General features: G+C 32.3%; 1 protein-coding gene across 1 annotated transcript; it reads left to right on the top strand.

Moving 5' to 3' along the window:
- The first annotated feature begins 324 nt into the window (after positions 1-324).
- LOC124359814 (guanine nucleotide-binding protein-like 3 homolog) lies at positions 325-25,611 on the top strand. Its single transcript, XM_046812862.1, has 6 exons — positions 325-482; positions 7,648-7,752; positions 9,591-9,880; positions 11,485-11,620; positions 20,635-20,792; positions 25,447-25,611. Exons 1-6 carry the CDS (start codon positions 464-466, stop codon positions 25,609-25,611), a joined length of 873 nt encoding a protein of 290 aa, XP_046668818.1. The 5' UTR covers positions 325-463.
- Positions 25,612-25,680: the final 69 nt, after the last annotated feature.

Genomic DNA, 25,680 nt, shown 5'->3' with positions numbered 1-25,680 from the left:
TGTGTCAAATCAAACAAAATTAATAGATAAAGAATTATAATTTTATACCTGTATTTTTTACCCTTTAGATACCCTTCTATATGACTTCAACCAAAACTACTGTAGTTGACGATCTACTGGAACATTTCTCTGCCGATTTCAAGAAAAACGAGCTTGTGTGCTTGGAGAGAAAACTGATTCTCTGCTTCTGAATTATTAATAAAATGTCACAAAAAAGCAACTGCAAGAAGAGGATAAGTTTGGCATAAAATAAAAACTTGCTTTTATACAAATACAACAAGAAATGTGCCTAGCTCCTGGCCGCTAACTATTGGCTGAACTGGCAAAATGGTAATGGCATTGGTTAATTGTTAATGGTCTCTTGTTCGGTTGTTCTGTTCCCAACGTGGTGTGTGTAGTAATACAAGGTGTCATAACTAATAGGGGAGTTATCCTGTGTTTTGTTTTATAATTGCTGTTTGCGATGGCTAAACTTTGCTTAAGTAAGTATATACTACAAGATAATCCATCACGGTTTAACATACAGTAATGAATAAGTTGATATAATCTCAGCAATACATCTAACCTAACCTAAAGTCTAACCCTAACTAATTTAAGGTTATGGATAAGTTGAGAAACGCACAAAACTTAGTGGTGTAAGAAAGGTGTTTTATTACGCTAAATACTTATTCATTGGAATATCTGAAAGTTGAATGTCACTAATACTGTCCTTGAATGTGGATAAAGTAGCTGATATGGAACAGCAGTCCATTGAGGCTATATTATGCCTGATACAGTTTGTGTAAACTGCTTAATCAGTTTAATAATGTTTAATTTAGCCATATTACTTAAAACAATATCTTACCAATTTCTTAAAATATAATAATTTCATTTCCAGAAATTTGTGCATAGTTGCAAATCATAATATTGCACAAAAGTAATTAACATTTTGGGTTGATAAGTGGACCCGGTTTTTTATATCGAAGAATGTAATCGTCGATACCTAATATTCCCATCTCAAATCTTAGACTATCAATCGATATACAAGTGTTTATAGTCCGCAACAACAAACATATGTTTTAAATTAAAATGTGAATTTAATATTAACAGTGATCAAACAAATTATTATAACCAAAATTAGGAAAACTGGAGGCGACCATATTTATACTTCTCTCACAGTTACATTTGTTTCTTTCCCACAAATTTCACATAATGGTTTTTCGGTACGAGTCCTACATGTTGAAGCTACGAAAAACACGTATTATCATCTTTCAAAGCAATGTTGTGTAGTTTTCTAAAATTGACTGCCGTTCTTAATAATCAAATGTTACTTATGTAAAATTGAAATATTACCTTACGTGTATTACTTGAAAGTGTTTACAGCTGTAGATATAGGTTATTTAACCCTTTTAAGGCCAATGACCAATTGAGTTGCACTAGTCTCAAAGGCCAGCTCCTGATTTTGCTCAGGTACCTTGAAGGCCAGGCTATTTTGGTTCCTTTTTGCACAGTTTTAGTAAATAAGCTGTAGCTTCCATATTGCTTAGTAAAAATTGATAATTTTCTTAAAAAATTTGTTTCTAAAATTATAGGCTTGGACAGGAAACTATAAGTTAAGGTTGGTTATATAAAATAAAAAATATTTTTTACATACGTGTTTGTATGTAAAATTTGTAAGCATAGTTTACTTTTTTTGGTTTTAACACCTCATAAAAAATACAAAGGATTGTTTTGCACCCAAGTAACACATATTTTCTAAAACTACATATTATTTACAACAAACATGCCAATTTTCAAGTGCTTATCAATAATAAAAGTGAAGTAGGCACGAATTATTCAAAATCTGCAACTGCGGCTTATTTGTGAAAATTGTAGAAAAGCTAGTCTTGTCTTCAGTTTTTACACAAAATATCTTTTTTCTTCATACATCTCACAAGAATGCATACAAAATAAACCCAAAATACTGTTAGTAATTAAAAAGTTCATTCATTTTCTAATTCATCTTTAGAATTATCATCGTACAAAGCATCTAAATCACTATCACCTCCCCAACACCATCAACAAACTGAACACCGGTACCACTAGCAAGTAAATTGTTTACTAAAGTGTTTCCACTTATAGGTGATTTGCCTCTCGTTCTTTTGCTCATATTTAGCCTACACTTAATGGTTCACTGCAAATACTAAAAAATACCTATAACATCGCACATAATTACTGAATTGCATTAACAAAATATAAACACAACAAATTTAACCTATACACCACAACGCCTCTGTAGTAAGACAGACGATTTCATCGAAATGCATAGATGTATAATAATAAAAATCATGCAAGAAACGGCAGTGTTTGCGTTTACTCATGAAGCCCATCTAACCCCAAACAAGAAAATATCATGGTTGGTGGCATTTGGAAAGTTTACTGGCCAGTAAACTGGAAATAATGGACGGCTACCTATTGTAGCCGTCGGCCGCGAACGCCATTATGATCACGGCTACCTATTGTAGCCGCCAGCCGCGAACGCTATTTTGATGAGGGCTACAATAGGTAGCCATCGGCCTTATAAGGGTTAAGTTAATTGTTCAAAGTAATTAATTAGTATCGATTGATTATATCGATGGTGATGATAGAGTAATATCGTTTGCCAATTTCGATATAAAAAAAACCGAGTCTGCTTATCGGACCCTACCCAACACTTTGACTGGTGGATTTTTTCCACCATTATATGAGTCCTATAAAGTGAGATTTTTATGTTTGGTTTTGTTTCTTTAGGTGGTATGGGTTTATTGGAGGAGAAGTGTTATGAAAAATGGGTAGGGTATGATAAGCAGACCTGGTTTTTTTTATATTGAAATTGGCAAACGATATTACTTAATCATAACCATCGATATATCAATCGATACTGATTAATTATTTTGGATTATTAACTTAAATAGTCTATATCAACAGCTGTAAACACTTTAAAATAATATACGAAGGATAATATTTCAATTTTACATAAGTAATTTCAATTATTAAAAATGGCAGTCAATTTTAGAAAACTACAAGACGTTGCTTTGAAAGATGATAAGACGTAAATAAAATATATTGTTTTTGTGGCTTCAACATGGACTCATACCGAAAACCCCATTATGTGAAATTTGTGGGAAAGAAACAACTGTAACTGTGAGCAAATATGGTCGTCTTCAGTTTTCCTAATTTTTGTTATACTAATTTGTTTGATCACTGTAAATATAAATTTCATATTTTAATTTAAAACATGATTGTTGTTGAGGACTATACAGTAAATACTTTTATATCGATTGATAGTCTAGGATTTGAGATGCGAATATTAGGTATCGAAGACTACATTCTTCGATATAAAAACAGGGTCCGTTTATCGTACCCTGCCCTGAAAAACACTTAATTAACCAAATAATCGGTACTTTCTCATCCATACTAAGGTAAAAGATCTGTACAAGTTAGTAACAGTACACAACTCGCAAAACAAACAAAACAAAACAAAGGTGCAGAATCAGTTGGGCACACTAAGCGGAACATTGTAATCGTGGAACATCTATGTTGTGTCCCGGCGCTGCTGCTCGACGACGCTGGTCCATCCGCACACTTGACATTCACTCCTTGGCTTGTACTTCTAATTTATAACAGTGATGTTGGTGGGAAAAAAAGCCGGGCAGTCAGTTTTAGGGGAGCATCTCAGTCAAATATTCGTCAGAAAGTCTTTCTTGTGCCATTTTAGGTAGGGTACGATAAGCGGACCCGGTTTTTTATATTGAAATTGGCAAACGATATTACTTAATTAAAACCATCGATATAATCAATCGATAGTGATTAATTATTTTGAACTATTAACTTAAATAGTCTATATCAACAGCTGTTAACTCTTTAAAATAATACATGTTGGGTAATATTTCAATTTTACATTTAAGTAATTTTGATTATTAAAAACCGTAGTCAAATTTAGAAAACTACATGACATTGCTTTGAAAGATGATCTATATATATAAATGCGAATGTTTGTTTGTATGTTCCGTTATAACTCTGAAACCAATGCACGAAACATCGTGAAATCTTGTACAGATATCAAATTCTAGAGGGGCTGATCAGAAATATAAATTGAATTGTAATGGAAAGGCAATTATGTACCGTGCAAATCATGTGATGCCACGCCCTGCCCTAATCGGGATTATCGAGAAAGATAAGATAACAGCGACAACAATACCGATCACAATACCTGGAAATGCTTGTAATTTTGTAATTAAACAGTTGTTTTTTCGTTCTATCATGTTTGTTTCTATAAATTTATATTTTTGTGTTCTTCATACTGGTGTGGTCGGTATAATCCCAAAGTACCGCCTAATTTTAAATTCAGATTGCACCAATGATCAATAAACTATCTAATGCAATGAAAATACTATTAAACGCTATTATGAAAACAACCTCATTGTAAAAATCCGTGAATGTTTGCACATAAGGTAATCGAATTTGGTTACATGGAAGGTAAATGAAAAGAGCCGAAAGAAGACACTGTATGATCGAAATTGGGTTTCTTTGATACATTTTCTTGAAGGCACACTCCTAAATAATACTGGAAATATCTTAGACAGAAAATTAATTTTAACAGACCGAATTTGATTCTTTATAACCTAATTAGTTTACTGAGATTCATCCATATACATTAATTGTTCTGAATAACTTATCAACACCTAGCAAAAACCACGAAAGATAGAGGCAGGAATATGGTACATACCCTCATAATGCGCCCAAGAGGCTCACGATGGAACGACTATCAATTATCTCGAGCAGCAATGTTTAGAATGTGATAGAAAAAGAATAAGTGAATATAGTGTACTGTTTTCAACGGGAAATATTGTGCGAAGCCGCGGGCAACTGCTAGTAAGACATAAATAAAATATATTGTTTTTGTGGCTTCAACATGTTCGACTCATACCGAAAAACCCATTATAAAAATGTGAAATTTATGGGAAAGAAACAACTGTAACTGTGAGAAGAGAAAATATGGTCGTCTTCAGTTTTTCTAAATTTTGTTATAATAATTTGTTTGATTACTGTAATATTAAATTCATATTTTAATTTAAAACATGTGATTATTATTGAGGACTATAGATACTTTTATATCGATTGATAGTCTAGGATTTGAGATGCGAATATTAAGTATTGATGACTACATTCTTCAATATAAAAAAACCGGGCTTATCGTACCCTACCCCCATTTTACACACTCAGTAATTACATAAACACCTGCATTTATTTACTCATGGTAAACACAACAAATCGTTTACAATCAGGTCAACCTGTAACGCAAAAGTGAGATAGCAAAATGTATCCAGTATGCAAATAGAAATAGAATCAGTCGATACTATAAACAACTGATTGAATGAAGTTGTATGGAATTAAATTAGGACTAAAAGAAATAAAAAAAAAGAGCAACTGCGATCTAGTGCAAACAATGTAAACTACTTGTGTTTCTTATCTTTTCTGTTAGATCGCGATATGTATTCAGACAGAAGGTTATTACCTTAAAACATTATTGTGAAAACTGTTTAATACCATAGTACTTCCTGCATACCTATCGGGATTACTTCAGGCAACACGTAGTGCGCTCCCGAATTCGTTTCAGGATTATTAGTCAAATGGTTAAAGTATTTTTATTTTAAGATGGTAATTGTGAAGTTAATGGACAACCCGACAAAATGCAGTTTTGTTTTATCAACCTATTGCTATCGTCCTCCCGAACAAATGACAAATAACGATGTCCACTTAACAATTAAAGTGGAACTACTTTTCTTGCACGGAGTAAATTTTTATTGTTCAACGAACGCCACATGGTCTTGTTATTTGTGTATGTAAAATAACAATAATGTTGAAATCAGGTGAATTTGACCCAATAAAGATGTTTTTGTTAATTTAGACCATTTAAGAATAAAAATTCATATCAGCCTGACATAAGTGCCTCTGGCCATCAGCGTGGAGCAGTACCGAACGTGACATAAAAAAAACATCTCCTAGGTAGTACTTATCAGTATAAAAAATTCGAAACGTTCTGATCACGAATGCCTCCGGCCATTACTGCTTTATAGAAACGTAACTTTAAAAAACACAATTATTGTAAATTCACCCAACCATAACCTCCTACAATACCGCAAGAAAAGTAGTTCCACTTTGAATGTTCTAAAATTCATTATTTGTCATATTAATACCCTAATACCTTATATTGTTTTGTTCAAAAGGACAATAGCAATAGGTCAATAATGCGAGTTTTGTTTCCGGTGTTCTTAATAATAAATTTGAAAGTAGGCCTAATGCGATATAAATTGAATCAAACTTTCAACAAACCAATATACGGTGTAAAAACTAACATAAGTTTAAACAACACTAACGTAACCATAACTCTGTATGTACGTTCTCTGTACTTGCATACCATGTGGTAGCTTCTAATCACATAAAAATAGCTTTTCTTTATTTAAAAATAACACTTGACTACAGGACGAACTTATACTCACACTCTGAAAAAGCGTGACCAATTTAAAAGGAATAAATTAATTTCCTAATATTTTAACTGTTGTTTGCATTTACCTCTTGTAGCATATTTATAATAAAAATTAGCTTTGAACTTAAAAAAAAATACATTTTATAAATAAATAAATCTTGGCATTAAAGGAATATTATGGAATTCATTATTGACATGCAATGGTCTAATAACGTTGAAATTTTGGTTAGCTATTCCGGCTGTTAACCCTTCTGATACCTCTAAGGTATATAATTTTAGCTGAAAGATTAGGTCTACTAACTACTTTCGAATATAATTTAAGACTTTTTCTGTGGCTTTTTCTGTTTTCTGTCATTTTGGAAACAGTTTTTACGTACATGGGGAAGATTATTCATAGTTTTTCCCTTGTTATTTTGGTCCTGTTAGCTATGTTGCAATTTCTTTACTGGCATTGCTATTCTTGACTGGTTGGATTTGATTGTGTAGTCATTTACATACATAATTGTCATTCAGTGATATTTTTCTACATACTCAATGTAAAAGTTGGTGTTATGAGTGCACTATAAAGTGGACGATCTACTTTATTACTACTAGTAACATGTTTATGATGACGTAATGTAAACCTGCTTATATCGCATAATAACAACAAGTAGATAGGGACATGATGGCTTAATTCTTGCTGATGTTGCTTCCTTTTGGGAGGCAAAAAAACAAGAACCAATCATCATTATGACTTGTAATTTTCACAATACGTTTAATAGAGCATATTTATGAATTTGAACTGATTTTATATTCAAATAGCACCACATGTTTTAAACTTAAGCCCCATGTTAAAACATAGTTTCAGGTGCACTGCCAGCAGCTAGTGTGCCCTCTTAAGGGCTACCCTGTAGTGGGAGGTAATTGTACACCTCTTGCCTATGTGGAAGTCAGTTGTTTCATCAATATAGACGTTAGAACCTATTTTATAATTTCTTTCTTTGTTATTTATACCCCAAACTTCATTTCCATTTATTAACTTGTTAATAAATCCTATTTGCAATTTTACTACAGAACACTAGAAACTGATGTTGACAGTAAAAAATTTCTAAATAATGTAAGCTATATTCTTTGCACTGTTATTATTATATACTAACGTAATAACCTTTTATAACTTTCAGAAAAGAAGAGCAAAAGAATTAAAGCTAGTACAAGATACAAAATAGAAAAAAAAGTTAGAGAACATAACAGAAAAATCAAGAAAGAAGCGAAGAAGAAAGCTAAAGGTAAGTTAACATAACTAGTGTTATAACATGTAAAAGAATACATTAAAATAAATACAGGAAAGTAAATTTAAAATACTTATGTGATATTTTATTTCATTGAACTTGGCTGTAGTATAATTTTTATTTCATTGAATTTGACTGTAGTATAATAAGTGGCCACAATGATAATTGAATCAGCAAACAAAATATGGGTTAGAATAACCTAAATATTGAGTACAAAAACATTCTAATTATGTTATTTACAATTAATTATTGTCAGTAATTTTCAATGTACTAAATAAAAATATTGTTAAAATGAAATGAAACAAAGTTAAATCCGGTAAAATCAAGTGTGGTATTTGAGCAATTGCCATAAGTACAACGGTGGTGAAATTTTTTAATTTTTGTTGTAAGCTGTCAGGCATCCTTCAATATAGTAAGAAGTATAGAAAAACAAATTTACACAGTTTTTAATTAGTTATGAAATTGTTATTTTTTCTATATATAAAAACTTAACAATGTATATACATATTTTCAGACCTATGTTTATATAACATTAAAAACAATTGTTGCTTGTAGAATGTTCTATAGAAGTGGTGGGGATATCTTCATAAATCACCCTTTATTGATTCTGACCAGCATAGTGTACTACTCAGTCCACTGCAATATATAAAAAATTAGTTAAATCTTGTAATTTAATTCTCTTACTTCATGTACTTTATTTAGGATTAGTTGTAGAATGTTTCAAGAAACAAATTTGAGGTATGGTGAAACCCTGTTATAACTTTTTTCTGCAGATACAACCTACACTGACGTTATACATAGCATTTTATAAGAAAACTAAGATTTTCATGTTTCTTGTCACAAAATCACTGTTTTAGGCAATTTAAAGACTATTTAGTGTCTGGGTATTCTGAAGTTGTTAAAAATATGATATGTGTAAGTGGATTGAAAACTTTTAACTTGGAATTTAATTTAGTCAAGCTAGAAGACATTATACAATTGCTAATTTATTTTTAAATGGAAAGATAGTAGAAGAGTAATATAGACCGTTATGAAGACAATAAATATACTTAGAGTGACTTGAAAAAAGTTAATTGTTTCTTTTTGGTTTGTAACAAGTGTCGTTATCTTGGTCAACATTTTTATAAATTCTTGGGAATGGTCTCGCTACTGGCACTTGTCTTTCGGCATGGAGGCACCACGTCATCGCCATAGCCATGACTGTCCTCATACATACCCTGCCCCTGCCAACTCTCATAACACTTGTCTGGTGGTGAAGAGTGAGTTTCCAAGAAAACCCTGCTTAGGTTCTGGGAGGCAAGCAGGGTGCAGCTGTGGTTTCCCTGATGCAGTGCCACCATGACTGCAACTCTGGTGTCCAGTGTGTCCTATAAAAATAATATAACACAGTGATTTGTGGGACTAAATCCATTATAAGCGATCAAAATGTATTAAACTACAACACTTTTTTTTGTATAAAAAAGGCCCATTTTTCTGTGAAATGCGTATAGATGAAAGCGAAACAAATTTACAAGTGGGAGACACTGATAAATAACAACAGACATGTAAATAGATAATAATAATTAATTCATTTTATTACAAATAAAATAATTTTAAATCAACTGTAATATAGTTTATAATTATTGTTTTTAACCGGATAGGTACCCTATATTACTGTTTTGGGTATTAAAACAAATTATTCTACTGCATTTATTATTTGATGATTAGTCTTTTTAAATTTTGCAATGATTGAAACTTTGAAAAATAAACAAATAAAACAATTATTTTACAATTTGTATAATTTTAATTACAATTTGACAAATAAAATAGGACTTGGAAACGGTTATTTTTTGCAGGGAGAAAGAATAAAATGATAACAGTGCCAAATATTTGCCCTTTCAAAACTGAGATTCTACAAGAAGTGGCTGAATACAAGAAACGAAAAGAAGAGGAGCGACTGAAGCAGAGGGAAATTTGGAAGACAGAACAAGAAAAAAAGAAAGGGTTGGAAGGTCTTGTAGCTGATGCCAACTCAAAAGTCAGCCTTTATGAGCAGTTTGAGGATGAGCCTATGAAAGATGATGAGATAAAGGTTAATGAAAAATCAGATGGATCTGTAAAAGCTTACTACAAAGAGTTCAAAAAGGTAAATATTGAATGTTTTGTAGTATTATCAATCAAATGGTTTGTCTCATGCATCGATTTTATGCAAGCGTAAAATAGCAACAATCAAATTTTCAAAAATACCAGTAATTAATTTTAATATTTTTAGATTTGTTTGTTTATTTTATCTACAATAGAAAAGATTTGAAGTTATTTAAGTAATGAATTCATTCTACTAATGTTTATAGTTCATAATGTTTTTATGAGGCCTATCCTGAAGTTTTGGGCCATCACAGTATATTTAAAATTGGTAGATTTGAACACAATTTCAATTGTAATTATTTTTATTCCTTAGTATTTTACGAGCTGGAGAATACAAATTGCAATATCCAAGACAATTGTTTTTATTTGCCAGTGGACTACCTTTTATGGACTGCAGTTTACAAAATGGGGATGATTTATTTTCCTACATTGTTACAGGCAACTTCACATAGACATATAATACACCAGCACAAAATCTAAACAACAGTCAATGTAGTGTTACAATTCAATACAAACCAAATAAATTTATTTACTTGAGTTGATAGATTAATACTGTTGTTATTTTGGGATGAAAATGCTGTCATTTTGATTGATCCTGGAATGTACACCAATACCTACAACTGCTTACATTATAAAATCCTCACCAGACTGTCATATGGGAAATCGCACATCACTCTCTTACATTTATTTATTCAACCAATGGCAATGCCTTTTTATACAAAGTTGCATGCAATGATAAATTAACTTAAGCTAACTCAACTAGAAGTAGTCTAAGAAGTATGAATGAAACACTATTAAGTGTATAACAGATAAACTAATTTAATACTTAACAGGCTGAAGAGTAACAGTTATACCACGTAGGAAACACAGTAGTCAATTCACTACTTTACTAGTAAGATGGCAGATTCAAGTCATCTGTTGTCAATGTGTGATAAACTTGTTAATTTTCCAAATATCACCATAATATAGATAACTTTATAATCTTTACAACAATTTAAAACATGTAACAGATTTATTGAACTAGAGTTGTTAAAATAATGAAAACGTAAAAGTGTTATGTCACAGAGCAGCTGAATGAATTCAGCCCGGTATCGTCAGAGGCATGTCATGGTAATATATTGGGAGAGGGTTAAAGAAGCTACTGTTTCATGAAAACTTCTTAGAGCTGATGAGCCATTAATGTGAGAAAAAACAATACTATCAATTAAAACGGTTTTAGCATATTAAAAAAAATAAACATCTTTTACTTAAGATTATGAATCATATTTAATTCTTTTGTTTTATACTATCTAAAATTTTGACCAAAGCCCTCGCCATTTTTACTTTTTTCATCCATAAAAATATTTGTATAATGAAATATATGTGAAATTTGTCTATTTAAATTTTAGACCAAACTGACTACTCAGCTTGTACGAAAAACACAGCTCTTGTAATTTCTAAAATGTAATAAAACAGTATTAAGTAATTGTTCTGTTAAAAGGTGATTGAACCAATAGATGTGGTATTACAAGTGCTTAATGCTGGAGACCCTTTAGGCTCTCTGTGCAAACATGTGTAGTCAGCTGTTACGCAAAAGCCAGCCCCAATTAATTTTTCTGTTACAAGGTGATTGAAGCAGCTGATGTGGTGTTAGAGGTGGTGGATGCCAGGGACCCAATGGGTACTCGGTGCAAACAGGTGGAGTCAGCTGTCATGCAATCGCCAGCCCGGAAAAGGCTTATAATAGTTGTCAACAAAGCAGGTAATAAAACCTGCTTTTCAATATATCTCATTATTTTTATATTTTGCTCATTATAAAATCATTATTTTCATGTTTTTACGTATAAATGGCTTTTTTAACTTTCAGAGAAGTATTAAAAACTATCCTATTTTAACTAAACAAAACAAAAAGGCAAGAAAACATTCTGCAGTTTGTCTGATTAGGTTAAGTGAAAACAAAATAATAATTAATGTTATTTCTCCTATTTGATAACATACTAAAGCACAAACACTTACACCAGTGCTTCCCAAAGTTTACACCGCGGCACCCCCGGATGCCGCGATTGAGCGACAGTGATCAACTAAAAAAATGTACCATGTTAAAAAAAGTATATATATATATATATATATAATTTTTTCAATAAACATTGAATCATAAAAAGTATTTGCTCCGCCGGGACTTGAACCCGGATCTCTCACTTGCCGGGTGAATGTGCTACCATTACACCAAAGAGCCCTTAGTTTTTACAATTTACAGAATTTGGCCGTATCTGTCATATGCGTTTAAATAGAGGCTCAGTTCACAGTTTATTATCTTCATATTTATTAAATAGGAAACAAAAGGTTACAATTAAAAATAGCTCTTCTGTCAAGTTTTCTTCCCACTGGCAACTCAATGATCGTGGCGTTCCCCAGGGCTCAGTGCTGGGTCCACTACTATTTCTCATTTACGTGAACGATTTCCCACATAACCTAACTACATCATCTGTAGTTCTGTTTGCTGACGACACCACTCTTACTATAAAAACAAAATCTCTTGATGATTTAGAGAACAAAATTAATCAAGCAACTGATGAAGCAGGACAGTGGTTCTCAGCAAATGGGCTACTGATCAATGAAAATAAAAACCAATTATTAATATTCTCAACACTCCAATCGGCAAGCACGTATATTAACTTTAACCTAACTATTAAAGTAACATTGTCATGTAAATTTCTGGGTTTAGTTGTGGATAATTCAATATCATGGAAAGAAGATTACAGTCTATAGAAAAGAAGTTACATTCAGCCTGTTTCGCATTGAGAACTATCTCTCATGTGGATAGTTTAGATACTGTGAAAGCAGTTTACTATGGTTATGTTTACTCGCATCTGAGGTATGGGGTGGTATTTTGGGGAAATTCGGTGTTATCTAAACAAATTTTCAAAACTCAGAAAAATATCATTAGAATCAGATTCAAACTTAAAAAGAGACAATCCTGCAAACCAATTTTTAAAAACCATAACATTCTCACTTTACCATCTCTATATAGTCTAGAAACCCTATTACTATTTAAAACTAATAACAACTCTTTTCAAACAAATCAAGTATTGCACCATCATAACATCAGAAATCAACCCTTACAATACCCCATACACAGATTAAAACTATTCGAGCAGGGTCCTTATTATTCAGCTCTTAAAATCTATAATAAATTACCTCCAAATCTAAGGAGGGAGAATTCCATAAATGCATTTAAAACTTCCCTAAAGTGCTACCTCATTAACCGGGCATACTATTCAGTTGATGAATACTTAAATGAATAACAGTTGTTTACTAGTTCTTATTATTGAATTTTTAGACTAAGCTTACTAAGCTTTGCAGATATGTAACTGATTTCTTGATTAGTTTAGTTTAGTTTATTAGTTTATTTTTAACATTGACAATTCATATGTTTATCTTTAGCTATGCTAAAAATTATAAACCTATGTGAAGCTTATAATAAATAAATAAATAAAAAAAAATAACCAAACTAACAATCGGAAGGCCAAATACCTGTCAAATGACTTTTATTTACATTAATTAAATTTGTATAAGTGGTAATAGCTGAATTTAATTTTTTTGATAAACATTGAATCATAAAAAGTACTTACTCCGCCGGATTTCGAACCCAAATCTCTCACTTGCTGGGTGAATGTGCTACCATTACACCACAGAGCCCTTACCTTTTACGATACAAGAGATACCTGGGTTTGAGTCTCGACGGAGCAAGTACTTTTTGTGATTCAATGTTTATTGAAATTGAAATATGTATTGTATGTCATTGCCTTCACGTTAGACTAGATTTATAATGTCACATTTAATTATTTAATTATCATTGATTTACCTACAGCTCCATAAATTACTTCAAATTACTTTTATATTAAAACAATTAATTAAGCATAAACATGAGAGATTGCTACGTCATCGCATGAATCATGTTATAGTGAGACACTCGCAGACGCATTCACCACTATTTCTTGGAACGTGTTGCCTTAACGCTACACATGACTTCACCCAGACATACCAATAAGCATGACATTGACTAGCAAAAATGTGTGTAATATGTACGAGGTTTACTGATAGTGGTAGTTCAATGGCGGGTCGAAAAAGGGGGCTTCAAGCTCCGTTCGAGCGAAAGTGATCATTGCGATTTGGACCCATTGCATGATCCATAAAGAAGCATTAGCCGTCGAAGATCTCATTAAAGAACCGAACGATATACTTAACATTGTTACTGGGCAATCAACTACATTAAAACACATGCATAAGGACATTTAATCTGACCGCTCATACTTTATTGAACAGTATTTCTTGTTGGTTTTCTCTTAGTAACTCCCTTTCTAGGATGTTAGTTTACCAAATATATGTTTACCAGGAGGATAAAAACATATCACTGCTGATACATTTATTTATAAGAGCTTTCTATCGAAGACAGCTTTTCTTACTTAATTGTTTGAAAAGTTAAACAATTTGAACATTTCAGTCACTACGTAAGTAATTAATTGCAAGAAAAGAACACAAATATGTTAAACTTGTCAGACAAAGTAGAAAGTTTGAAAAAGAAAAACTCTATAGGCTATCATGGCTAAAGGTGAATATTAGATTTTCCACCTTGAAACATTTTATTGAAGAAAGGTCTTTCCAAACTGAGTGTATTTTGATTAATATCTCCGTATCAATGATATCAACTGTATAATGTGGGTATCAAATCCATTTAACAAAAGAATTCGATCTAAACATTGAAGAGAGTGAACAACTGGTTTAATTCCAAACAGTTACTTTGTTAATGACTGGATTCAAAATGAATTATTTGCTAGAGTCTTGGTGTAATGTCAAATAAAAGTGAATCCGTAAATTGCCAGATAAGTGTTGCTTGTGTTGATACTCTTTGCTATTTCATACCCTTGTAACGTGGGCTTAGAAGAATCAGCAGAACACTTATGGCTAAGTTGTCCTGCTATATGTACAATTACGAACAAATTCCTAGGGGCATATCTCTCAGCCCCAGTGATATCAGAGAACAGGAGCCTTCAAATTTGATTGTCTTCTGTAAAAGCCTCAGATTTTGAGGAGACAAAAAGTTCTTTTAGCACTAAGTGAGGAGACAACAGTCTTTCCCTAGGAAAAGAGGCAGACTTCTCAGCTGTGATAGTAATTGATAGTATTGAAATACAGACTAAAATTAAAAATTGCAAAAGAAGTGTTGTTATGAACATGAGTTCAGATTTTGATGTATTAATTAAAAGATCTTTCACATAGACTTTTAGCAAATATGTCTGATTGGCCTGTGTGAAAATGTGAACGAGTATTACCAACAATGAATAAGAGTGGACATAATCTGAGTAGTTAAATCGTCCTTTTTATTAAAGCAACCATTGAATTATTAAAACAACATTTAAAATGTAAACGCTCTGTACTTTATACTGCTCAGGGTCAAACAGTAATATAATAATAGTGTTCTTTTAAAAAAATCAGTGAGTAGTTCTTATTTTTACATAATTTATTAAAAACAGGTTTTCTACTTGATATTTTTATGATGGATACTTTACAATAGTCATACAGGCAAATATTTTACCGATGCAAATTAATTATTATGTGAACTATGAAGTCACAATACTTTATTGTTGTTTTTCTTTATTTTTATTGAGATGAGCTGAGAGGGTAGGGCGCTGCAGAAAGTAGTACAAACCTAAAGGGAACCTTGAGTCCAAAAAGTTTGGGAAATACTGACTTACATAAATGAAAAAATTAATAGTAAACATTACATGCTCACAAGTTTAATATCATACAATTACATAAAAAAGGTGACTATTATTGTCTGCATTAATCATTAAGTATGATATCCAGATGAGTATCTGAAAATATGTATTCATAGAATGTTTATTTATACTATTAACACAGTTTTCAAACATTGTTTTACTTTCTGAATAAATGTATTTAGTCACCAAATATATAAATTGTTTCAAAGGAATTTATATTGAAACTTTTGCTTTGTTTGGTGTAACACACAAAGTACTTCAGTGTTGTAATATTGTTATTGTTACTTTTGTACAGTAGTATCAAAGTTTAGGACATTTACTCGAACAGAAAATATTGTGGTGCAAAGTACAGATATATTTGTCAAAAATAAATAATTTTCGTAGGTAAATTACATGTTTTTCACAACTGAATGGATAAATGATGAAATGGACAACAAATTATATTCACTGAATATAGTAATGCAATTAGAAACAATAGGGCCTGTTACAGAAGATGGTTTATTTTACATTATTATGGAAAAATAATGTGGCTAGCTGATTACTAATTATTTAAAAATAGATAACAGTTTTGTAATGAAAAAACAAATAATTTAGCTATGGTAAGGAGGACTGATCCGATTTGAATGTTGAATTTAGCTCCAATTCGCCTCCCTTTCATTGCAGAGTCTGGTATCTGACGCTGTCTCAAACTTGTATCCTGGAATCTGAAGTCATGTTCATTTGAAGAGATCCAAAGAAAATGAACCTTTACATCGTTTCAACATCGGAGACACCTAGACTACTAGATACAATAATATATTGTAATCTAGGTGAAATGGTAGTCTCATAGGTTCACTTTGACCTTCTTCATCACCAACTTTGAATCTCTTCAGACGAACATGACCCAAGATTCCAGGAGTCAAGTCTGAGACAGTGTCAGATACCAGACACCGCATTAAAAGGAAGATGAACTGGGGTTTAAATTTAACATTCAATTCAAAAAAGTTGCTAATAGATGTTTGTTTTATTATTTCAGTACAAAAGAACTTTTTTCTGGTATTACTGGATTAACTTAAACTTTGACTAATAAACTAAAATGTTGTAGATTTAAATTTTGTTTTATACAAATTTAGGCTACCCAAATTAAAATTCGTTAAATTTTCATTTCATTTTGAGGTAGGTATGCCAGAATATATGTTAATGCAATTGACTATTATTTTGTTGGTAAACAAATTTTTAATTTAATTAATCTATAAAATTATACTTAGATATACATATGAATACTTCATCTAACATCTTTACTTTATCTGTATATGAAATAAACAGAAAAAGATCAGTCTTCAAGAGTGAAATATGCACAAGTCACTGTCACTATTTATAAAAGAATTATTTTATAAAAGAAGTGATGAGATCCAAGGCAAGGGATAGTAAAAAATATATATTTATAACTTTAAGTTTTTTGGGAAGATCGATATTTTTATTAAAACTACATTTTTAAATATTTTAATCGATATCTACAGTATTGTATAGGCGGACAGTTGAATTGTAATTTCGCGTGGGAGGGTTTATCATTGTAATTTGAATACACATTGCTTTTTCACATTGATGTACGCATGTTATTTTCTGAACAAAATATGTAAGAGTAAATACATCCGGAAAGATGAATGACAAGGCTGAAGAAAATTACATTACTTAAAGAGAAAATAGAATTGAAATTTGATACATGGCAATCCTTTTTTTAGAACCTCAACACAAAACGTAATACTCTAAATGCACCTTTTAATACCCAATGAATAAATACAGTTCTGTTTCAGAAACATTCAGCAATAATGGAAAGTAGCAACAACAGGTGGTTTGGTAAATGCAGGAAAATAAATTTCCTTTTCACGAGCCCCTTCTTGAACATTTATACCAATAACTACTTACTAAAATAATTATACTTGTTGAAAAAATAAGGAGACTTTCAAATTGTTTTTCTTGCTTTTTATTTTTGCTAATTATAAGTAAATTTTTTTGTTCTAAAGAGTAATTTTCTAGTCCAATTGAATAATAGAAATTGATCCAGATAAACGTTTTTGTGAAGTTGCTTGATTAGGAAATTTTTTATTCTGAAAGGCCTCACAAAATAAAATGAATATTGTAAAATTATGAAATTATGTAATAATTTTCTATTGATATTAAATTAAAATCTTTCCAATGGTCCAAGAATCTTCCTTCTTCAGATAAACTATGTTTAGCTACAAAATCTCTGCTTTTATACCATATGTATTAATTTTTGTGTGGGAGGGTTGGAAAAATGCTTTATGTACACAAATTATGTCCAGCCTTTAGGATGGGACTTCTTTTACCGGTGGGATGAATCCCACGGGATACCCACTAGAAACCTCCTCTCCTCTTTAGGGATCTAAACTGGGATTGTTTTTCACATTACTTCAGACTAGGCGTACATTTACATTACTTCTGCAGGGCTCTCCATTTTAAGCCACGTGATCATTTGTACTAGTCCGGTTCTCAGTCTAGATCAGTCCTTTTAAACAGAGGACTCCTTGGGCAAATTGTGGATCGCAATCCAAGTCATCTTCACCCTCCATCAACTTTCCACACACCATGTCCACTGTGAATGTACCAATTGGGCAAGTGGTCTCGAGGCAGGGCTTTTCCCAATGTTGGCAGTGGAAGAAAGTATTTTCCGCGTTGTCAAGAATGCCCGGGCAAGAGATACAGTTCAGGGAATCGGCTCTGCGCATTCAATGCAAGAACGACCAGAAGTAGCTGTGACCTGTAAGGAACTGGGTAAGGTAATAGTCCACCCCACCTTGTCATTCCACTCATGGTTGGACTTGTTTGATTAGTTTTGCAGTCCAACATCTCTGGGTCTTCCTCCCTGCTATGTTGCCACTGGTGTAGGTTTACGAACGTTCCTTAGCAGCGTCCTTGCCGATCACCTTGTCTTAGGTAAATTGCTTTCCCCTCCCCTGCAATGAACTTGACTCCAGCAATCACCATGATGGTAGGTTTGGACACTACAGAAGGCGGGACACACTTTCATTAAATGTTAGGATTATCTTACTTCTTAATACTATATATAAACCTAAAAGTTTACTATTGCACTTCATCAAAATCAGTGCTTTAGTAAACAAAAAAAAAAAACTAGATGAAAATGTGGACATTCCATTGCAACTAATTACATAAGTTTGTTAAAATAAAAGATTTAAATTAATGCAATGAATATAGATTAATTATTAATGAGATATACAGTAGAGTCCCGATAGTTCAAGTCTCGATAGTCCGAGGTTCTGTTAAATCCGAGCCAACACATGTAAAAAAATAAAATGTGTTATTGACATATTTCTACAACACACTCGAGCGCATGTCTGTAAACTGAGTGCTAGGCTACTTGGAGAAGCCGGCAGCCTGACTCATCAGTGCCACTTCATTTGCACCGCCCCACCCCCACCCTATCGTCAAGGCCACGGAACATCACGCCCCGTATTGTCTAAAAATAAATCAGTCCGTTGCTCATCACATTCGACTGCGGTACGGTTGTTCTAGATTACGATCACAGTGCGCTTACCCGTCTGTTATTTACAACGTACTGTACTTGTTGTCTAAATATTAAGTTTTAGTAAAAAAGTATTTTCTGAAGTGTTAGAAATTTGTGGGGAGAAACTTTCGGCGGATTCTGAGGCAGTTGTTCAGTTCTGTGAAAAGTTAAAAAATCTTAATAAAAGTGAAAATTTAACACTTGATTAGATTTACAACTGTGATGAAACTGGTTTGAATTTTAAAACTTTGCCATAAAAAACTCTAGCTTCACGGGAGGAAAAAGCTGCTCTGGGTCACAAAGAAAGCAAAGAGAGACTGACTGTGCTAGCCGCTTCAAACGCGTCGGGAAGCCATAAATTAAAACTAACTGTCATTGGCAAGTCTGCTAAGCCTCGTGCGTTTAAAAACATGTCTATTTCAACGCTTCCAGCAACTTGTACAAACCAAAAAACGCATGGATGGACAAACAAATTTTTAAAAACTGGTTTTTTAGTGAATTTGTTCCTGAAACCAAAAAGTTTTTGAAGAAAAGCAACCTACCCTCTAAAGCCATCTTAACACTTGATAACGCAGGATCACACCCAGATGAAGGGGAACTGCAATGCGATGGCATACGCACGATGTTTTTGCCACCGAACGTGACCAGCCTCATTCAGCCTATGGACCAAGGTGTACTTGAAACTTTGAAAAAAAGTACAGACGCCGTTTGTTGCAATCAATGTTTCAAACAATTGAAGGAGAGGCAACCATAAAAGATTTCCTGAAAAAAGTCACAATCAAGGATGTGATTTATTGGATCGCTGAAACTTGGAGCGAAATTAAACCAGAAACAATCCAGAATCATGGAAGAAAATCGGAGTGTGTAAAATTGAAAATGATGATGAAGACGACGATCTACCGTTAATAAATTTAATAAACAGACTTCCTGGTTGCAATGGGACAAATCAAACTGATATTGGAGAGTGGATAAGTAGGGACGAACAGTTAGAGACAACAGACGACACCATAGTTGAGATGGTCACAGACATGACAGCTGACTGGAGTGAGGAAGAAGAAAGTGTGCAGGAGACAGACCTGGCAATGGCTCACAGCGACGGCTACGCGGTACTGGATGCGGCCCTGCGCTACGTAGAGCAGCAAGCAGAGGTGGCAGACACGTTATTGCTTCGGCGGTGGAGAGACATGGCTGCCCGCAAACGCTGCAGTGTGGTGAAACAAAAAACTCTAGACAGTTTTTTTAAGTAAACATTGCATCTTTGGACCTCTGTAAGTAATTTCTTAATGCTTGTATTTGTAATAAAAGCATATTTCTTTTGTTTGCCTTCAGTTCTAATTGTAACCCAATTTTTCTCAAAGTGTTCCGTATAATTCGAGTTCTTCACAATTCGAGGTGCATTCTGGTCCCATTCACCTCGGATTACCGGGACTCTACTGTACAGATAGATGACAAAGTAAAATCCATTCTGCCCAGATTTAGTGCCGAGGGACAACTTGGAGAAGTGGCTGGAAGTGCTTAGAGGCAGTTTTCCCACAGTGGCATTTAAGGCTTCAACCCAGACCCAGGCCCAGAGGCTGGGGAGGCGGAAGATGAGCAAGAAAAAACACAAGAGTGCTGGTGCAGAGCTCAAGGTATAATAGTAATTCTAAAAATTATTTACAAACCTAAGGGCGTAGCCAGGTGAAGGTTGTTGAACTCAAATAAGAGTTTAAAATTTGTAATTTTTGTATATTTCGTCCTGAATAACTAGCGAATTGAACATATTTTCAATAAGTTAAAATAGAGTTCTTATACATATGATAGTGTTAGTTTACAACAATTATAAAATTACATTAAAATATAAATTAAATTATTTATATTATTAAGTTCCATATCTGAAAAAGAATAACTCAGTGTGGGTTTTAGTAACAATATATTCACCACTAGAATGGTCATGCTGTATATGATTTAAAACATTTTTATCATGCAAATACTATCCTTTAAAAAATATATAATCTTTTAAAATTTTTAAGTGTAGTACTTTTTAAATTATATCAAAACTCATTAAGAATATGTACCACCAGGGTGACAACTTATTGGGAATTCTGGAGAAAATTGAGATTTATGTTTTTTTGAGTTGAAAAAACAGAAAATATACTTTTCTACTACTATTGAAAGGCTTGATGTCTTTCTGGATCTGTTGCATTATTCTTCTACTATAATTTTACCTTTCGGTAATTTTGATGAATTGAATTAATCAACATGATTATAGAATAGCATAATGCAGTGATGTGTTCAAGACGAATCTGAAATTCACCAAATCTGTAAAAATTATTCGGATTCAAGATTTTATTGATGAGATTTTATTAGACAATCAGAGCCAAGGGGAGAAAATATTGTGATTTTGTAAACAATATTTGATTTAAAATAAATATTCTAAATTTATGTTCGTCTGATCGGCAGTACTCAAATTACTGATAGCTTAAACAGGTTTTGATGTAATTTATATGAAAAAACAATTTTTTATTGCAGTGCCTATTTTTTATATTTATGTTCGTGTATTGACACTAGTCTGGTTCATCTATTCATGGATGACAGCTTGTTTGTAGAACCCAAATTACTGAACACTAAAACATATTTTTGTCATACTTCATGTATGAAAAACTGTACATAAATAATCAATTTAACAAATTATCATAGTTTTGTAAATAATATTATTACAGTTTTGTTTTGAAAAGCTAATAGTTCATATTATATTATGTTTGTTTATAAAAGATTAATAAATAACTAAAGGAGTGTATACCACATATATATATACACACACACAGGAATCCATACAAGCAATTTTGATAACTTACAATGAACATATATAAGTCAATAGATTTTAAAATTAAGATAAACTAGCAACCTATTTTGGAGTTAACATTAACATAAAACAAATTATCATACATATAAGATAGAAATATATAAACTATTGTGAAATTGAATCATCAGACAAAATAAAATACTTCCTTTAGACCAAATACCACAGAATACATTAAATCTTAATAACAAAATCAAGGAGTTTGTTATGCAAAGTAAGTTCACAACACCTTGAGTTATAAAGTGAATTTAGATCAAATGGTGACAATACAGTCATACATTTTTATTATTTGTCTTAAATTGGTGAATCTCGATTTTTGTAAAAGAACAGAACAGACATTTACTAGATGATGAACACTTGAATATTGGATGGCAACCAGAACTCTCAGATCTTAAAAGGATTAACATTGCCAGTATTAAATCCACACTAAACCGACAAGGATGATTGGAAGATGAATAAGTGTCAATGGAACACACAAAGTAAAACTGGATTTGAACTCAAGTAAGATCTACCCAATTTATGATTCCAAATCTTTCAAAATTCAAATCTATTTTTTTGTATAAATTCAAACCTAACATGCCCCAAAACCATTTCTATGTTGGATATAATTTTGTTTTGTTCCCATGGTAGTATAATTCACGAAAACCTGTATCATACATGTGACAAATAAACTCAATAATAATTGTAAATCAGACGTTTATTTATTTATATCAATAGCTAATTAAGCAAGGGCAAAGAACGAGTTAATAAATAAATAAAGCAAAAGAAAAATATATCAAGCATGTAATTTGTGTTTCCTATGTCTAGTTTTGTGCATTGTTGTATGTTTGCTGCATATGTGTGTGTACACCAGTTGTTCGGCACTAAACCAACAATTGCTAACTTTTAAAACATTATAATTAGTTTGATTAGTTTTTAAGAAAATTTCATCTATAAAATATGTACGTTTATATATTAATACTTTTCTTCCATGGCTAGGGATGTTTTAAAACATTTAAAATATATTTTATAAGTGATACAAATTTATATCCATATGAAGGAAACAGGATTTTTATTATATCCATATGTTTAGCAGATAAAGGATGTTTTGAAAGCCCACTTTATAATTTTATGAAGTGAAAGTGGAGGATAGTAGATACAACTTAGTTCTTAAAATATAGCTATTTCCCTGAACTGAAAATCCTTTTGAAATAAAGTAATTGGATTATTTTTTGTGTTATCAGGTGGTCTTCACAGGTTTGAGAAAGGTAACATTTTGTAGTAGTAGGGGAGCCTGGGATGCTAAATTTGCAGTGACTAAAGCGTCATGGGGGCCTATAGGATTGTGAAGATTAAGTCTTAAAACGAAAAAAGTTATGTTAACTTTTTTATTTCAGTGTGGAGGAAAGCATGGACAAATTTTCAAAAATGTAAAAAAAAATTAACATGGAAATACTTGAGTGCGTCAGACATTCATAATGTATACGCGCTATGTCTTTCTGATAACTGAGCGATATTAATCTGACGAGTAATTAGTGGACTGTGGCCATAAAAAGGGATAGAAAAAGAAAAAGAAAAAAGTTATTCGAGCGTGTCAGATATTCAGAGGGAATGTTAAGTAAACTCAAAAAAGTATCCTATTTAAATGACTGACGATTTGGACGTGATCGAAAGTCATGACAGATTTGTGAACTTGTAACAAAAATGCGGTCTTGAAATACTCAAGCGCATCAGATATTTATACAAGCGGTTCAATTCGATGTCCTGACCGTTCTAAATGATAATCTGGCAATAATGTGGATGAATATTGTTCATCTGACCATTTGAAAAAAAAATGTTTTTTTTTTCACACGTTTCTTTTCCACAAAATACACATTTCACACTTATATCACTCATTATTGTAATGTATATAAAACTTATTGCATTAAACAATCAAACAAATAAATAAAAATGTACTTCTACAAAAACACGTTGTTATTGTGATCAGCTGAGATGGCATTATGGCGGCAGATGGTAGTGTGCGGATGGTGCGAGAGAGTGAAAGACAGAGAAAGAGTGAGAAGGAAAGAGAGGTGCGGAGTGGGAAATATACAGTTCTCAGCGGTTATACGCTCCACCCTTTATTTATGGTTTTAGCTACCCCACCCCATGAAAATCGTCAGATTATATTTTTCTGGATTCCTTCAAAGATTTCCTTCAAAAAAAAAAAAAAAAGTTCAATCGCGCTTGAGTATTTCGAGGTAACGTATTTTTTTACACCTTTGTGACTTGCCTATTTCCTTATACCACGCTTAAATCATCAGATTGAAATCTATACTGTTCTACATGTACTTAACTTTGTATTTATCTGACGCGCACGAGTTTTTCTGAGGATCGATTTTTTTACTAGTCTGACGGTCTGCCCTCAACGCAGACCCCTATATTAAAGGTTCATATGTGCTAGGAGTACATTACAGGTTACGACATTTCTCCCCATATAATTTTCTGACGCGCTCTAGTAACGCGAAAAATCCCCATTTGGGCTCCCCTACTATAGTCAATGATTTTATTTCAATCAAACTTAGGCAAGCCTAAAATTAGAGTTTGAAATTTTTTATTTTAGATTTTTACTAGGATTTGAGATTTGGAAATTTTGTGTTCGACTGTCACTAGTATGTCATTTGTACAGAACCAAAACAACAAATGATTAACTTTACATTCAACTATAGGGTTGTTGTGACTGGATCGTATCACTATTATATGTTATGAACCATAATGATGGGCTGTAGTATATATGAAAATATATATAATCTTGTGATATTCATAATTTCTGTGTTTTCAGTTGTTTATTCAATAAAAAATAGTATTTTATTATGTGTTTGAATTATTGTAAGGCATGTTTGGACTTTAAATGCCACCTGATATTCGCATTTAATAGGTAATAATGTTTAATGAAAATACTGTATCAACAGTTTATACTTCTTGTAGCAATTTTTAAATCCCAGCTCATACATTTCAGCCACATATTATTAGTAAACTCATTCTGCTTGTATTATTACTATAGCCTTGGGTGATGTGTTCTAGGACCTGTAAAATTATTCATATCTGTATGCTTGAAATCTTGACAAAAAACTAGAACCGTCATTTTTTCTTAAAGATTTCAGGAACCATCCTGATTACATTCTAGAATGTTATAGATATTTTATATTATTGAGTTCCATATCTGATAAAGAATAACTCAGTCTGTGGTGTTAGTAACAATTGATTCACCACTAGAATGTACATGCTGTATTATTTCATTAAAAGCTAGCTTTTTTTTGTTTCTGTGGCAAGAAGATTGATAGCTTCTCCAGTGCCATAAGTATAATTCCATTTAAGATAAAACCGCAATAGTGTCTGCAAAATACAGGAATGATTCTTTACCAAAAATAATCTGCTTTCTCCAGACTTTCATAAAGTGGTACAAGGAAGTTGTATATGTGCAGGTGTCATCGTGTGTTGGAGCCGAGCTGCTCATGTCCCTGCTGGGGAACTATTGCCGCAACAACGGTATTAAGACAGCTATCAGGGTTGGTGTTGTTGGTAAGTACCTTTTCAACATATCAATGTTAATTATCATTCCTTATGAAATTGATGATTTATCCAACTAGTAAACTAACTTCAAATGAAATAATAAACTTGTTTAAGTAATTAAAAATGTTGAGTAAAGTACTAGTACT

Source organism: Homalodisca vitripennis, chromosome 4 (genome assembly GCF_021130785.1).
Source record: "Homalodisca vitripennis isolate AUS2020 chromosome 4, UT_GWSS_2.1, whole genome shotgun sequence".
NCBI lineage: Eukaryota > Metazoa > Arthropoda > Insecta > Hemiptera > Cicadellidae > Homalodisca > Homalodisca vitripennis.
This window is presented reverse-complemented; position numbering and strand designations above follow the sequence as displayed.